A 15,523-nucleotide genomic window follows, 5' to 3' on the forward strand; every position below is an offset into this window, starting at 1 on the left:
GACTATTTCCATCTAGGCCAATTTCTTGCTCATATTTCGGACTAAATTAATTGCACTGATTTTATATTATGGTGAGTTGAGTTACATTTTTATTATTATACAGTATGTAATAGAGGTGTAACTGTACACGAATTCGTACTGATGTTCGGTACAGGGCATTAATGCAATCCTTTTTATGTGCAGGAACATAGTGAGTACCCCAATAAACGTATTAAGTAGCGGACCACAAGTTTGTTTAGTCTCTGTCTCTATTTTTGTAACTTTTTTTTAATTATTAAACATACAAACATACAAACAATGTCAGGGCTATAAAAAAAGAAGCTACAGTTAGCACAGTGTCATTATGGCCACTCACTCTGAACTGGAAATTTGATTATATTTGTACATGCATGAAAACTCTAAACCAGGAAGTGACAAGTGACTAATGCTAGCGCTTTATGCTAAGCCTTTTATGTCAAGCTTTAAGAATTTATTTTAAAAGAAGATAATCCTGACAATTCCACATATCGAGGGAGTGAATGAATAAAAGATGGAAGAAATGAAGGCATTTGTTGAAGTATGCTAACACACACACACACACACACACACACACACACACACACACACACACACACTTACACACACACACTTACATACACATATGTATTACCCGAATGTGGTTTAACAAATGTAAACTGTAAAATGTTTCTATTTATTTAATTTTATTTAATCAATTTAATTTGTGCCAGTTTCATTGATTATTTAAGCAATTTAATAAAAAAAAAAAAGTATTGCATTAATTATATTTATTCTATTTTATCTTCATAATATAATATTTAACCAAGCAGGCTTTTAATTAGAAATAGTTTTCAAAATGTAAACAGTTGCTGTTCACAAATGTTAATAACAACAAGCTGTGTTAATAATAATAATAATAATAATAATAATAATAATAATAATAAATCGAGTAGTATGTAACAATTAAACAACAATGATATCCTAAATGTTTAATAGTAATATAATACGCACGTGATTGTGTTGAGTTATGCGCATGACCCAACAGGCACAGTCCCCCACCCACTGACACCTGTGATTTGATTTGCATGAACCAGCGTTATGGTGGAAAAAGAAATTTTATGGGACCGCTGGAGTTGGGAATTTTTTGGGTCCCCTTTAGGTTTATTACTACTGAAATCTCAGAGCGTACTCCATTATTGGGGACAATTAAATGTGAAGACTTCCTAATAATACAATAATATATAATAATAATAATAATAATAATACCTATAATTAATATAATAATACAATAATATATAATAATAATAATAATACCTATAATTAATATAATAATAATAATAATAATAATAATAATAATAATACTTCCTATAATTGATATAATAATACAATAATAATATAATAATAATAATAATATTAATAATAATAATAATAATAATATATAATTAATATAATAATACAATAATATATAATAATAATAATAATACCTATAATATAATAATAATAATAATAATAATAATAATAATGATAATAATAATAATAATAATAATAATAATACTTCCTATAATTGATATGATAATACAATAATAATAATAATAATAATAATAATAATAATAATAATTATACCTATAATTAATATAATAATAATAATAATAATAATAATAATAATAATAATAATAATAATTATACCTATAATTAATAATAATAATAATATAATAATAATAATAATAATAATAATAATAATTATAATAATAATAATATAATAATAATAATAATAATAATATAATAATAATAATATAATAATAATAATAATAATAATAATAATTATACCTATAATTAATATAATAATAATAATAATAATAATAATAATAATAATAATAATAATAATAATAATACTTCCTATAATTGATATGATAACACAATAATAATAATAATAATAATAATAATAATAATTCCTATAATAAGTTTCCATCTTTCCTAGTCATCGACCACCCCCCCACCCCCAACATCTGTATAGAATGTCAAAGGAACACTTCAAACGTGGAATCCAGTCATCCACCAGACATATGAGTGAGAGTGTCCAGTAAAATATAAACACACACACACACACACGCACGCACGCACGCACGCACGCACTCGGCGTGACGGAATAAACCACTTTCTCCAGCGGGGGAAAAAAAAAAGGCTGCAACATCTGGCACATCAGGAACAGAAGAGAGCTTATATAGCTTGTACACTGTAGTACACACACTGTAGCGTAGCATTTACAGGATGTAGAAAGGACCCAAAGCGGAAACACTTCAATTACATCGCCGACAACAACAACAGAAAAAGGGGGGGGACACAAAGTCGGAGCGTCCTGCCGACGAGACCGTGCTGTCTTTTTTTCTATTTATAGCATCCTCGGTTGCGAAGTGAAGATTTGTTGCAGAGTAAAAATTGACGAGAGCGGAAGAAGAAGGAACAGAAGAAACAGAGGAAGGAGGAGAAGACACAGCCCTGGTGTGCTATAAAGGAGAACCTGTTGAATAATAAACAGTGTGTACACTAAGACTGAGGGTATGTGGGAAGGGTATTGGGTCACAGCCCTTCTCCATCAGGCATCCAGGAGATCTGTGGTAAGTCCCTTTCTTTGAAGATGAATGTTGATCAGTGTGTGTGTGTGTGTGTGTGTGTGTGTGTGTGTGAAATCAGCTTGAAACTTGAGGGAGTGTCTGTTTCCGGCTCTCTAGTCATTGGCATGCAGCTGTCAGATCTGACAAATAAACAAACAAACAAATAAATAAATAAAATAGCAACATTCTCTTTTGATACCCTGGTAAACCCTGGCGAAAATGGTTTGTTCAGCAGTTCTGTTGTTGTGTGTGTGTGTGTGTGTGTGTGTGTGTGTGTGTGTGTGTGTCTGTGTGTGTCTGTGTGCTTGTGCTTGTGCTTGCTAAAATCATACACACAATCAGAGTTGCCAGATGTAACACTCTGTGTGTATTCTGTGATCCGGACACACACTGTTTAGTGTATAATAAAATACATTTCCACCCGGACGGTGCGGTACGGTTCGAGATGAATAGCATCCCAGTTTGTGAGTCACAATCTGGCAACCCTGGTTGTATGGAAACTTTTTTTGGGGGGGTTTAGAAAGCACTAGAGAATAAGTGTTCATTTTTTCCATTTTGGGTAAAAACCACAAGACTGAGAAATAAGAAAAAAAAGAATCGCAAATGACGACGAGGACGGATCGGAAATACACGCATCGGCCGTTACTTCAAATGTGCTGAATGGACAAAAGAAGTATTGTGGGGACACACACACACACACACACACACACACACACACACACACACACACACACCAGCTGGGAGCTTGATGAAGTGATCGTACGTCAACACAAAGGGAGTTCGGTCTCTGAAAGTATTCGAAGGCCAAAGAACTTTTCAGCAACTTGTAATGTGTTTAATGAAAAAGAAATGATCGATATCTTGAGCTTGAATTCTGCAAAAATCTCGAATTTGGTCAACAGTTCCTCATATCGGCGATGATGCCGTGGATCGATTCACTGATATTGTGGCCTGAGCCTAAAATGCAGCTCTAATCTTGAACAGGTTTGACTTCTTGTAGTAACCCCCCCTCAACAGAACTCCAACTAGCTGCAACCACCTCCAAATAACGGTTACCAAGGCAACCATTAGTAGGAACACCTACTACGATAAATTGCTGAACGTGCAAAACTTGGTTCGAATTTGTCGCACTGCATTCCGAATCTGCATCCGATTTGTCCTTAATCTGACATTGAATCTCACAGGAAATGTTTCTTATTTTTACAAAAATATTAATTAGCTATAGTGCTAGCGATGTTCTCCTGTAAAGGTCACATGACCTTCTCAGGAACCATGGGGCATGCATCTTCAAGCAACAGATTAGCAGCAGAACCGCATGTTTTTAACGTGAATCTTCATCGTTAAATCATGGAAGGATCCAAGACATCCGATCGGTAAAGGGTTATATTGCGCTGCGATATCATGTTTCCCAGATGTGCCAGATGAAAGAGCGAAATATTTTGGTCGACAGTTCACGCTAACATTGTCACAGGGGTTCGTGGTACGTTCGTTGCACGAAACACATCAGCGGAGCAGATCGGTAGAAAGTTGAGATTGTCTTATCTTGTAGAGAGAGCGTGCAATTTGATGATTTGATCAATGTGTTGCAGTTCAGACAACACACACACACACCTCTACAACTTCACCGTGTTGTGGTTGGAAAATGCATTTTTATCACCTAACCCTCACCTCCCACCACCCCAACAAAAAAAAGCAGGCTCTATCTCTTAATCACTGGAGGAAATGCGAACACGATCGTGTCGGATGCCGAGCCTGTAGCTATGTTTCATATCCGCATAGTTTTTTATGCAAATTTTGTGATACAATATAAAAAGTGCTGGAAAGAAACACCAGAGGCGAATAAACGTACACTAAGACGGATCATTTTTGTATTCTAGAGCAGTGGTCCCCAACCCCCGGGCCACGGCCCGGCACCGGTCCGTGGGTCAATTGGTACCGGGCCGCACAGAAAGAATACATAACTTACATTATTTCTGTTTTATTTATTATCTGATTCTGTTTTATTTTGGAAAATTACCGGATTCTCTCCTCCACATCTGTCTAGGACTCACTCTTGATGCATGTCATGATGCCTCGGTCACATGTCTTACCTCCATCCGCTACCTTCTTAAAGGGGCTCTGGTCACATGACTTACCTCCATTCACTACCTTCTTAAAGGAGCTCTGGTCACATGACTTTCCTCCATCCACTACCTTCTTACCTCCATCCACTACCTAAGAAATTTCCCCACTGAGGGACGAATAAAGGTTTATCTTATCTTATCTTATCTTATCTTATCTTATCTTATCTTATCTTATCTTATCTTAAAGGAGCTCCGGTCACATGACTTACCTCCATCCACTACCTTCTTAAAGGAGCTCCGGTCACATGACTTACCTCCATCCACTACCTTCTTAAAGGAGCTCTGGTCACATGACTTACCTCCATCCACTACCTTCTTAAAGGAGCTCCGGTCACATGTCTTACCTCCATCCACTACCTTCTTAAAGGAGCTCCGGTCACATGACTTACCTCCATCCACTACCTTCTTAAAGGAGCTCCGGTCACATGACTTACCTCCATCCACTACCTTCTTAAAGGAGCTCTGGTCACATGACTTACCTCCATCCACTACCTTCTTAAAGGAGCTCCGGTCACATGACTTACCTCCATCCACTACCTTCTTAAAGGAGCTCCTAGACATTACCCAGTGTAAATGTTTTCAGTGTTCTGAAAAAACCTGGTTGTCGAAATGACTAATACTGTTACCACAAAGTTGGAGGCACTCAATTGTACGTTGGACGTCTTTGGAACTAGGAGAACTACTTTACGTGGGTTGGAGTGGAAGATTTCCTGCTTTAGAGCTCTGACCACAACCCTGTTGAACACTTTCGGGATGCACCTCCTGAACGTCGCTCTACATCAGTACGTGACTTTACTAACCCTTGTAGCTGAATGAGCACAAATCTCCACAAGCACACTCCAAAATCTAGTGGAACATCTTCCCAGAAGAGTGAAGGTTATTATTATGGCAAATGAGGACACACTGTGGAATTGGAGGTTCGTAAAACACAAACGTTTGCGCTTATTGTGTTCTTTCTTTAGAATGTGTTCATGATGCAGCAGTTTCTCAGAGAAAGCTTTGACTGTCCTCCGTAGGAAGCTGTTATATGGTAGGTGAGAAGTGGCGGGTAGGCGGAAGGAGAAACCGAGAAAGAAAAAAATTGCCCTCTTTTCTAACTAGCCAGCGTTTCTTTTTTTCTTCTTTTTCTTCGGAAATTCAAAAAGCACATATTGTGTCGATCTTGGTTGGGAACCAGTGTGAAGGAATTCCTTACAGATGCAAGTTTTTCCTTGGAATGTTATTAGTTAATATATTAGTCAGCAATATTTGTATGCAGTATAAAGACAAAGGTTTGTGCATATAAGAAGTTTAAAGAAGTTTGATTTTTTAACATCCTATTCCACAGTTTGTCTCCATTTCCAGTTATAATTCCCTCTACTCTTCTGGGATGATGTTCCACTAGATTTTGAAGTGTGGTTGAGGAGATTTGTGCTCATTCAGCCACGTCAGGTCCTGATGTAGGTGAAGGTCCTGAAAGGTGTTCAGGAATTGCGGATGTGGTAAAAGATGTTCAAATAGGATTGAGGTCAATGTTCTTCACACACAAGATCTTCCACTCCAATAGATGTAAAGCATATCTTCAGGCAGCTTGCTTTACACACAGGAGCATTGTCCCAAATCTGTTTCAGGATGAGTTCATTTGAAGAAAAAATTTAATGCTAGCATGTTCAGAGACATTCTATAGAATTGTATGATTCCAAATGTGTGGTAACAGTTTAGGGAGGAACCACATATGGGTGGAAAAGTGTATTACTGGCAGGCAGAATCATTTTTATTCAGAATTCCGTCTAGTTTTCCTGAACTGACACCAGTAATTTCAATGTAATGAAAATTGTGTTTCAGTTGATGGAATATTCAGGTCCCTGTCTACGGTGCCTATGAGAGTGAGACGTCTTTCCGATTCCCTCGCGAAGTAAGGTGAACGCGAAGTGGAATTAGGAAGGAAGGAAACAAAGTGTTTCCTCACATTGTGCAGAGCCGGAAGGGCCGGCCATCGCCTGCTGACAGGCGTTTCCTCCCGGAGCGGACCAAATTCACACACTGGGGGTGGAGACTGTTTTACTGGCACAGCTGGTGTGTCAAGAGTGTGTCAGTGGGTCAGTGATCACTTGGACTGAATCAAGGTTCAGGCTTTTTTTTTAAAGCTAAGAAACAGATTTACAGATGGAATTAAACAAGAAGTGTGCTGTGTGTGAAAGTTTAAAGCTGCAAGACTGAGCTAAAGTGCATTTGGCAGTGGAGATCTGTAAGTATAGATATGTACATATGTTGCGTTTTGACTTGGAACGGTGGGATCTTTATTTATATTAGACCCGTCAACAGTCTGAGGTGCGAGTAAGTCTCTTAGATGAAGGCTGATTTAATTTTTGAAGAAAACCTTTAATAACTGGGGGGGACACGTGGGATCTGTGGGCCGTTAGTCCATTTTTTAGTCCATTTTTTTTTTCAACATACTCCAAAGACCTTCTTGAGCATACCAGAGTTGTTGTTTTTATAACCAGATATACATAGTAATGATTTTGTTGATAAAATCTCATACCACACTTCCATATCATGATGTCTTGGTTGTTTGGAACAAAAGGAGAACCATGAATACATTTTAATATCAATTTACATAAACCAGCGAGACCAGAAGGCATCTATTTGGAGTTTTTGCTTTGGTTCTATTTTTTTGTTGAAACTAAAAGTATAAAACTATAAGTTTCGTCTGATTTCTTTATTCCAGAAATAGGAAAATCCCACTTTTTTAATGACATAGATCAGTAGAGATCAGAGCTCTTATTGCCACCAGGGGAGTCAAAATTGAAGATATACCATGCTCCAGATCCCGATCCACATCTGTAGATCTTTAGCTGGGTTCGCTCAGTTTGTATGGTCTGCAAATATGAAGGCACAAGATGAAAACATTTTGAGTTTGAATCCATAACCGGTGCAGTCAGTGTTGTATTGTACATCATATCCTCATAGTTTTACTCTGATCACAAACTCTTCAGTGATTCAAGACTAATATTGGTCATACTGGTATCAGATACACAAAAGCAAACCCATGCTGAGTGTAAAAGCAACATGAGAACTCTCCTCAGAAAAGGACATTTAAGGACAAACCAGAGCCTGGGGAGGACTACCGGGACAACAATTGTTGAAGCTCTTCTTCAATTGTAAAGTTTAAAATAAAACGTACGTTTTATTCGAGGAACGTTCTCACACCTCCTTCCATCGTCACCATGTAGCCTAGTAGAAATAATGCGTTCTCCCCCCCCACACTGTCTTGCAGGTCTAAGTGTTGCTATGGCAACCAGCGCCGTGCCAAGCGACAACCTCCCCACCTACAAGCTGGTGGTGGTGGGCGACGGCGGTGTGGGAAAGAGCGCCCTCACCATCCAGTTCTTCCAGAAAATCTTTGTGCCAGACTATGACCCGACCATCGAGGACTCGTACCTGAAGCACACAGAGATCGATGGCCAGTGGGCGATTCTGGACGGTAAGGCTGACAAACACTTTATTTATTCATTATGGGATTTGTAATTATGCTTGATTTGAATATGTTTGTTTTCTGTTTGCTAATTTTTGTGCATTTTCTTTTCACACAAAACCAGCCATCTGTTCCTTTTTTAATTCAGTTATATTCGCCCGAGCCTGCACACTGGTCGAATTGATCAAGTATAGACCTGGTGGTGAAGCTACTAATTTGCTTGCTGAACTGCAATACATATTCATCATTGAAAATCATTAGCATGCACCAACTCATTTTGGCCCCTGAATAAGACCCTTAACCTCCCGGCTGATCAGTTAGCTGTAATTGCACAGGTGCATAATTCTGATGGTTGATTCTTCTTGGTGACCAAGTTGACTTCATATACATTATAGAAATTGGAGGCACACAATTGTACAGTATTGTACAGTAACATGTGTTTGAATGTAATACAATGTAATTTTCACTTGAACTAGGATTGTGAAACAATGCCAGCTCCATGAAGATATACTTTAGTGTGGAAACTCTTAAGTGGCCAGCTATAGAGCTCTGACCTCAACCCTATTGAACACCATTGGACGAATTGGAACACTGGAGGTCTACACGTCACCTACACCAGTACCTGACTTTAAGAATTCCCTTGTTGCTGAATGAGCACAAAATCTCCACAAGAACACTCTAAAAATCTAGTGGAACCTCGTACCAGAAGATACTAAGCTTCGTGTTAGATATTAGCGGCACAACCTAACATTACGATATAAGTCGTTGTGTTCTACCGTATTGACTCAATCAGAGGAAGTTGTAACCTGTTAATTGTGTAATTTGGCCACACTGTAAAAGCAATGAAAACATAAGTGTATTCCCATCCAGTCTTTAACCAAAGCTAAGTACAGTCGAATGATAATCTACAAACACAGCATAGTTTTAATGTTTCCTCCTTGTTTTCTTTTACAGTACTGGACACAGCAGGTCAGGAGGAGTTCAGTGCCATGCGTGAGCAGTATATGAGGACTGGAGACGGCTTCCTCATTGTCTTCTCGGTCACAGACAAGGCCAGCTTCGAGCACGTCGACCGATTTCACCAGCTCATCCTCAGGGTGAAAGATCGGTGAGATCGCCATTCGTCTCTTCCCTCACTGACACCTTTAAACCTGGAAGTAGAACATCTCACAGCTTGTGGCTTTCATTTCGTCTTGAATAGCAGTGTGCCACTAAAGAGTCTGTTGTGTTTTCTTTCTTGCAGAGAGTCCTTTCCCATGATCCTCGTAGCTAATAAAGTGGACCTGGTTCATTTGAGGAAGGTGACGAATGAACAGGGATGTGAGATGGCTGCCAAACACAGTGTAGGTTTGACTATACGTTTATGTCCTCTTTTGCTCAGCCTTTCATGTTTTAGTTTTAACCCTTAACAATCATTACCTGTCTTTTTGTCTAAATTATATATTACTTATAACCAGTACATTATTTACATTTTGTACTTGATCAGAGTATTTCCAATTTGGGAAACTTTTACTTCACTACATATTAGAAAATCACATTACTTATACATAATATGAGTTAAATGTGGTTGAAGGAGAAGCTGACCATGCACTTCTTTGCTACACATGTAATCCATAAAAATCAAGACTCAATTTTATAAAATGAAAGAAACACTATATGGGCAAAAGTATTGGGACACCTGAAAGTTGTTTCATGTATTAGACTGGAAGGTGTTAGGTGGCCTGGTATAGATTGACGTCAGTCCTACTAAACACTAATGGGCTGATTAATAATCCTGACTGCACTTCAAGCCTCCACACCCTACATTGGTACTTGAATTTCTTATCGCCATTGAGCATTAAACTCCCTGGAAACAATCAATTTCATCTCATTATATGAGAAATAAATGTGGAATGGAGTTCAGAACATTTGAATCTTATTTTCAGGAGTCCATATAAACTTTTGTCCATATAATGTATCCATGGTTTGGCTGAGAAGTAACTTTTGCTCAGAAGTGACCACAATTTTCATTTCCATGCACTATTAAGTGATTTCATTCCATTGGCATTATATAGCATTTGTGAGTATATTAATATTTGAGTCCATTTATTTGCAAAATTCTAAAGTAATCTCTTTATCATACCTCATGCACAATACTGTTATTCGCACTACCATGCACTCTTACACATTATGTACATTACTGCTCTGTCATATACTCTGTATTCCTGTTTAATTCTCATACTCATATTGTCTCACATTGTCTGTATCGTCTTGTATAGTCTGTTTTGTCTCGTCTCGTTTGTTTTGTCTTGTATAGTCCAAGCTAACAGCTGGAACCAAATTCCTTGTGTGTACCAACACACTTTGCCAATAAACCTTCTGATTCTAAACTGATTCTGATACGCAGACACAGCATTCGGAGTATGGTGAAGAAACCGCGTACGTTCCCTCTGCTAGATTTCAGAAAACATCACGTTCCTCGCTACTTTAAAAAGAGAATATGAATATAAATTAAATAAGAAGCAGTGGCGAGACCACAAGTGTAACCGCACGGGGCAAGGAGAAGGAGTGCGAAGGACAAAAAAGTCATTTCCTCACTTTGTCTTTAGACAGAAACGCATGAAGGAAGTCGCTGATACTTTCACTCTCCTTTCAGTAGGCACTTTATTCTGGTCATGTGACACTGCTCATGTTTTAATTCGGAAGTTGTATTTATTAATGCGACATCTACTTTAATTAATATCATTTTAATGGCAGGAAGCACCTTAAGTTATATGAAACATCCACCTGAATCTGAAAATAGAATAATAGAATTTATCTGACTCTGAAATAGGGACACATACACAATTAAAAGTAAAATAAAATCGAACCCAACCTTATTTTTAACCTCTTCTAAGCTAGATTTTTCCCTAGGGTGAAACATGTTCCGCCTCTATCTTCTAGCTACCTTACAAAGGGGCCCCAGATTTCGTCAAATGTAATGTCATGGAATAAGTGATCAATTCTACAAAATCTACTGAGCCACCAAAGGAAATCTTTCCATAATAAATCGTAACATAATCCATTATTGGAGATGAACCCCCCCTAATGCCAGTAGCAAGTTCTTCACTAAGTCCCAATAAACCAATTTTCCCCAATTCTATGCAAACACTTGACCAGAACTGCTTGAACACGAACCCCTACCCCCGCAAAAGCGATGCGTAAGGGTTCCTTAGCAGCCTTGCATTTATTGCAGGACAGATTTGGGTTTATTTTGCGTCTGCGAGGAAAATGTTATGCGATGAAATATTTCGATGTATGCATTATCTGCTAAAGGGGGCTTCACATGCCACTCTAAACAATATAATGTTCGATGGCATTAAAGAAGCGTTTATAGATTTTCTTTGGACATCGAAATATGCATGATGTTTACTGTCAAAGCAGTAGCTTTTGGCACAAATTCCAAAGCATCTACGTCAGAGCTCACTCTCTATAAGGCTTTGGCATTTCTCCATAACACATCTCCAACTAAGTTGCTTTAATTAGAAAACGATGAGCAAGCTCAAATAGAATTGCAAATACAGTTCTTTGGCAAAGATGGAACCAACACAGGAAGAGAGCTTGGTTTTTTCCCCCTCGAGCCCAAAGACTAGTGGGATTGGCAGAGACACAGAGCCAGAAGCTTATTTTAGTGTGTGTGGTGAATTGCAGGCTCCTCTGTTGACTCAGCCCTAAAAACAGGCTGTTATTAAGGTCCTGTTTGCCCACGTGATGATCCAGTCGAAGACGGTCCTTTTATTTCCAGCTGTCTTTCTTTATATTTATAGAACCTGTGAGTCATCATGTATTAGAGTTGCATCGTGTATGAGATTCATTGGGAAAAAAAAATCTTTCATTCACAAAACAGATCACTTACATCGAGACGAGCGCTAAGGATCCACCCATGAACGTGGACAAAGCCTTTCACGAGCTGGTCCGAGTAATCAGGTAGGGCAATGGTTCAAGATGTATACATGTAAGCTATAGTGTGATTATCATATTCCTGTGCGATTTAACGATTAATCGTTTAGAATACTGTGCATCTCTAATACTCACAACTGTATGGTAATGTGCAGAGCTTTTTCCAGCAATCCCACTGCCCTCATACGTTGCCATGTTTACCTCCTGCTTACCGACAGCCAGTTGCATTTAAAGAGGGGAAACATTTTAACATATCAAGGGCCAAATCTTATAAAAAGTGCAATATTTGCATGATGAAAGTTCCAGAAGACTATTCATAGACTAGCCAGGCAAACAGATTTTCATCACCCGCAAGGTTGCCAGATGTTTCTTTAATAGAAGCATTTTTTTTATAGTAATATAATATTTAAAATGCTTTCCCTAACCACCAAGCACTTGTCTTTAAGCCTGAAAAAGTAGAAAATGTGAACTAAAGAATCATGTAGTGTCCCCCTGCCCTCCAAATATAAGGTTTTCCACTTCAAATCAGGGACGTTAATCATATCTTTGTCTAGCGTATCCACTTTGTATACACTACACAGCCATTAGGCAATAACCCGCATTGTGCACAATAAAAAAAATCTCCAGAGCGCAAGAGTCATTATTCTTATTATATCTTTTGCTGAATTTCTAAATTAAACTTTAACCACAAGTATGTACAGTTTATAGTTCAGTTCAAATTCATTTGTATAGTACTTTTGACAATAAATATTGTCCCAAAGCAGCTTCACAGAAACACGCTATATGGACAGATTTTATAGATTTGTAAGCGCTTTATGAACATTCAATTCCACATGTATTCCCCATTTACTGTTACAGTGACCACCAGTCTTTTGGGAGGTCTGGTTGTGTAGAATCGTGCTCATTCATACACAAGGGTGTTAGTAAAGTCAGGTAGTGATGTACTTTGAGGCCTGGGGTGCAGTCAGCATTCAAATTCTTCCGTTCAATAAGGAGGCCACTCAAGAACCTCCACTCCTACCCATATAAACCATTTTTTTTGGTTTTGTGCATGGAGGCATTGTCATGCTTGAACAGGTTTGGGTTTACTGCTTCAAATGAAGGTAACATTTTAAGCATCCAAAGACATCCTATACCGCTGTACGCCTCCAATTTTGGCGTAATAGTTTGTTGAAGAAACACAGATGGCAGGAAATCCCAATGGATGGTGTCCCAATACTCTTGTCCATTTAGTGTACTGTATAATAATCATTTTAAGTAATACAATTGTCCCTATAAGTCTGTCCCCAATGAGTAGTCAGAGATTACAGTGGCAAGGAAAAACGATGATGGTATGGGGAAGAAACCTTGAGAGGAACCATACTCAAAAGGACCCAGAAGACCCATCCTCATCTAGGAGACCATTGTCCAGGGTTTTTCACCAATGAACACTTGAGGGCAAAACTATTGATAGCAGTTGTAGCAAAAATCTTAATATTAATTACAGTCAAAATTCAACCCTGTTTAACCCTGATGTACCCCCATGTGTCTAACAAAGCCTGTATCCTAATGAACCAGTACCAGGATGCATTATTAATAAAGTTCAGAGTATTAATAGAGTTCAGAGCACTGTTATTAGTCACTCTGGATACCAGCGTCTGCCAAATGCTATCATCATATATAAATATAATCACAGATTTATAATGCAACACATTACATATATGGTATTGAAAGATTTCCGTATCCACGGTGATTTACAGGAAGTACTTTGACGTCTTCATCAACAAATACAGATTGATAACTTTCACTAGGTTCCAGATGATGAGTACCATCAGTCTACAGGTTTTTTGGGAGTGAAAAAATAGTATAGTAAAGTAATCCTGGAAGAAGTAGATGTAGTTTGAAGAACCATGAACATCAAGTGTATTCGTTCCACCACCAATATGAGTCTTGAGGCATGTCTTCTTGTAGCCTGAGAGATGGTACGACCAGTTGAGCAGTGTTTGAGGATCCGAGGTAGCAGGGTGAGATGAGATTCGTGAGGTTGTTTCAGATGTGATGTGGGCAGCTACAGGAAGCCAGAAGTGGGATACTATTGAAGATCGTAGGAAGGTTGATGATAATTCATGCATCTGCATTCTGAATCAACACAACAGCTTAGTGATTTGAGGATGAAGCTGACACATGGTAATAACTGAAGCTATTAAGAAAATAATGAGCTTATTGCAAGTAAAATAGTCCAGAAGACATCAAGCAACCTGAGCGTAACCCTTTTTGTGTAAGAACTAATCAGAAAATGTTTTTGCAGGAATTTTTTTTCTGACTCAAGTCACCCCGTTATCTCCCCACCTCTATCTTCTGTATTTCCCTTTCCTTTTTTTAAAACTTCCTTCTATTCTCTCTTAGACAACAAGTACCAGAGAGGAATCTGAAGAAAAAGAAGAAGATGAAATGGCGAGGAGACCGAGCAGACGTTTCTCCCAAATTCCGTTGCACAATATTGTGACCTCGTGCTCTTTCTTGCTCAATACAGAACGGCGGTCTCGCCGCGATCGGCAGGGAAAGCACAGATTAAAATAATAATAATGATAATAATAATAATAATAATAAAAGATACTGCCAAGCTGAAAAGACGTCTTAAATGGTTAGCAGCTGTTTTGCACACCTGCAGAGACGAGTTGAGTGGAGGTTATGGGCTGTGCAGATGTTCAGGCCTTTTCTCGAGCTCGATTGTCATAAGCGTATAGGGTGCTGGCTGCCTTCCATGTGTTCAGTGGGATGGACGGTTTTTCGCTCTTATCGCTTTTGCGTCTTTGTACTGATATGAAGTGTATGAAGTTGTGGCTTGGCCAAAAGAAAAGCCAGTCATTAGCACAGGAGAATGCTAATGCTGTCTTGGGAATTTGGGATACCTCCTCAACATGGCCTTTACTGTTAAGCACAAATGGACAGGTGAGACCGGAATGGACCTTTTCATTGTTTTTTTTTTGTTTTTTTTTTGCACTTTGATATTTGATATTGCACAGATATCATCCACGGTCGACGTACTAAAGACTTTTTTTTTGCCGTCGGTTTTAAATGGCTTATGTTGCACTTATATAGTCTGCTCATTGTTTTTTTTTTTTTTTGCACTTTGATATTTGATATTGCACAGATATCATCCACGGTCGACGTACTAAAGACTTTTTTGCCGTCGGTTTTAAATGGCTTATGTTGCACTTATATAGTCTGCTCATTGTTTTTTTTTTGTATTTATTTTTTGATTTCCTTATCAATGTATTTTTTTTTTGCATTTTTTTGTCTATTATTGTATCACATCATCTTCATGCTGCACTAACAACTTTCAATTTTTGCTCCCAAAACAATAGAGGGCATTTTTTTTTTTTTTTTTTTTTTTATTATTTTTTTTTACATCTGCATTACCAGACTAGCGTAAATAT

General features: G+C 38.0%; 1 protein-coding gene across 2 annotated transcripts; it reads left to right on the top strand.

Moving 5' to 3' along the window:
* The first annotated feature begins 2,153 nt into the window (after window positions 1-2,153).
* mrasa (muscle RAS oncogene homolog a) lies at window positions 2,154-15,205 on the top strand. 2 transcript variants are annotated; one of them, XM_046844627.1, is made up of 6 exons: window positions 2,154-2,612; window positions 7,989-8,195; window positions 9,141-9,294; window positions 9,430-9,529; window positions 12,052-12,131; window positions 14,490-15,205. In XM_046844627.1, exons 2-6 carry the CDS (start codon window positions 8,003-8,005, stop codon window positions 14,587-14,589), a joined length of 627 nt encoding a protein of 208 aa, XP_046700583.1. In that variant the 5' UTR covers window positions 2,154-2,612; window positions 7,989-8,002; the 3' UTR covers window positions 14,590-15,205. The 2 variants fall into 2 exon arrangements, with proteins under 2 accessions (XP_046700583.1, XP_046700584.1); XM_046844628.1 differs by lacking the exon at window positions 2,154-2,612 and adding an exon at window positions 6,800-6,959.
* Window positions 15,206-15,523: the final 318 nt, after the last annotated feature.

Source organism: Silurus meridionalis, chromosome 3, assembly GCF_014805685.1.
Source record: "Silurus meridionalis isolate SWU-2019-XX chromosome 3, ASM1480568v1, whole genome shotgun sequence".
Lineage (NCBI taxonomy): Eukaryota > Metazoa > Chordata > Actinopteri > Siluriformes > Siluridae > Silurus > Silurus meridionalis.

Excerpts from the sequence above, each read along its gene's own strand:
- mrasa (XM_046844627.1), top strand. The coding sequence starts at position 8,003 with ATGGCAACCAGCGCCGTGCCAAGCGACAACCTCCCCACCTACAAGCTG. Across the intron at positions 9,530-12,051 it reads AGATGGCTGCCAAACACAGT|ATCACTTACATCGAGACGAG; the intron begins GTAGGTTTGACT and ends TTCACAAAACAG. Across the intron at positions 12,132-14,489 it reads GAGCTGGTCCGAGTAATCAG|ACAACAAGTACCAGAGAGGA; the intron begins GTAGGGCAATGG and ends ATTCTCTCTTAG.